The 1822-nt window shown below is 39.5% G+C and overlaps 1 protein-coding gene and 1 long non-coding RNA gene across 2 annotated transcripts; one reads left to right on the top strand and one right to left on the bottom strand.

Annotated features, from left to right (window-relative positions):
- The first annotated feature begins 7 nt into the window (after window positions 1-7).
- On the top strand, window positions 8-582 carry LOC109580567 (uncharacterized). Its single transcript, XR_002184283.1, has 2 exons — window positions 8-361; window positions 440-582. It is a non-coding gene; the product is annotated as an uncharacterized LOC109580567 (long non-coding RNA).
- Window positions 583-1301: 719 nt separating this feature from the next.
- Window positions 1302-1766, bottom strand: LOC109580562 (translation initiation factor IF-2-like). Its single transcript, XM_019993886.1, has one exon. The coding sequence runs from the start codon at window positions 1764-1766 to the stop codon at window positions 1302-1304; it is 465 nt and encodes a 154-aa protein (XP_019849445.1).
- Between the last annotated feature and the right edge of the window lie 56 nt (window positions 1767-1822).

The raw sequence follows: 1822 nt of genomic DNA, 5'->3' as shown, positions 1-1822 counted from the left end.
ATCCTTAGATAGAAGAAGTATAATAGTAAATGAAGCGGCATAAAGCAATGCAGCGTCTATTGTAAAGATACTCACCGCTTTTCTCAAATACACGGACTTGGCGAAGGGAAAGAGAGAGTTGTATCATGTAAAGCAGGACCTAGTAGGCAGGATATGAAAGAATGAAGAGGCAGAAGTCAGTGAAGAAGATGCTACGAGTAGAAACACCACTGTGACTGGTCGAGAAGCCATGGTTGCTAAGCCGTTGCTAAGCAAAATGTGGCCACACCTACCGCTTTTCTCCATTGAAATGTTAGGCAAAGCAGCTCTCTCTAGCCGCTCGCCTTTTCTACTCACTTCTAGAGGATTTCACAAGCCAAAGGTAAGTCTAAACATTCTGTCTTTTGTTGTTGTGTCATTTTTTAGGTGACTTACCTCGGCCGCTAATCATTTTGAACAGTTTGGGTCGCGCTACTGGACTTTTCTACCTATATACTCTGTTTTTAGTCTTTGACAATGTTATATATGTTAGAGAGATGAAAGGAGAACCTTTTAAAGCTATCTAGAATGTTATATTTCCATAAATAAAAAAGAAAATAACAATTATACCACACCCCCTCATGTTATTGACGTACAAGTACGTCTATCGGTGTTAAAGGGTTAATAGAAATTTTTTTATTTACTTGTTTCCATACTTTTTATTAAATTTTATTAATTAATAATCCTTTTTATCAATAATTATTAATAATCAATAATTAATTTATAAAATTATTAATAATTAATAATTATTATTGCTGTTATTATTGTTGATAAAAATTTTAAATAATATTGACATTATTAATTTTCTGAATTATTGAATCATTAATTATATTCATAGCCTCTCTTATAATTATTCATCATTATTAATTAATTAGTAATCCTTTTTATTAATAATTATAATTTTTGCCTTAGGTATCAGTTCATTGCTGAAAGAAAAGAATTTTGAAATAAGAACTATAAGAAGACCTACCACATTATAAAAACAGTCGTCATACAATTATTTTTTTAATTTTTGAATCATTAATTATATTCATAGCCTATAATAGCTCATAATTATTAATCATTATCGAACAATACTAAGATCTATTTCCTGTTCTAAAACTATTTAAGTTTACATTCAGCTTCAGTTGCCATTTCTCCACTCACACTCACAGCTCCCGCTTAACTTTCCCACAGTTTTACAATCTTTTTTCTCAAAAGCAGCAAGTCAGTTCATTTACAAAATTACATTAGCTATCATTATATTTTCATATTGCTTGGTAGTATATGGATTATGATGAGTATCATGGCGGACCACCATTAGTTGGAGGGCCTCCAGCACCACCACCACCACCTCCAGGAGGCCCGCCACCACCAGCTCTACCATTAGTAGATGGAGGTCTGCCACCTCCAGTAGATGGAGATGGAGAGCCTCCACCACCACCTCCCGGAGGCCCGCTACCACCACCAGCTCTACCAGTAGCTGAAGGTCGGCCACCTCCAGTAGCTGGAGATGGAGGGCCTCCACCACCACCTCCCGGAGGCCCGCTACCACTGCTAGCTCTACCAGCAGCTGGAGGTCTGCCACCTCCAGTGGCCGGAGATGGAGGGCCTGCACCACCTCCAGCACTCCCAAGAGCTGGAGGCCCGCCACCTCCAGTAGATGGAGGCCTGCCGGTGCTCCCTCCTGGAGTGGCACCCGTGCTCCGTCCAGGAGGAGCTCCTCCTGCACCGGGACTGCCTTTGCTGCAACAGCAAAGGCAGCACATAATTGCCCAGCTCAGGGCTGTGAACAGACAAATAGTAAGTCTTTACTATGATGTAC

The sequence above is a fragment of the Amphimedon queenslandica genome, unplaced genomic scaffold (assembly GCF_000090795.2).
Source record: "Amphimedon queenslandica unplaced genomic scaffold, v1.1 AMPQUscaffold_13486, whole genome shotgun sequence".
In the NCBI taxonomy this organism is placed as follows: Eukaryota; Metazoa; Porifera; class Demospongiae; order Haplosclerida; family Niphatidae; genus Amphimedon; species Amphimedon queenslandica.
Note: the sequence above shows the minus strand (reverse complement) of the source record. Positions and strands in the feature narration are given on the sequence as shown.

Excerpts from the sequence above, each read along its gene's own strand:
- LOC109580562 (XM_019993886.1), bottom strand. The coding sequence starts at position 1,766 with ATGTGCTGCCTTTGCTGTTGCAGCAAAGGCAGTCCCGGTGCAGGAGGA.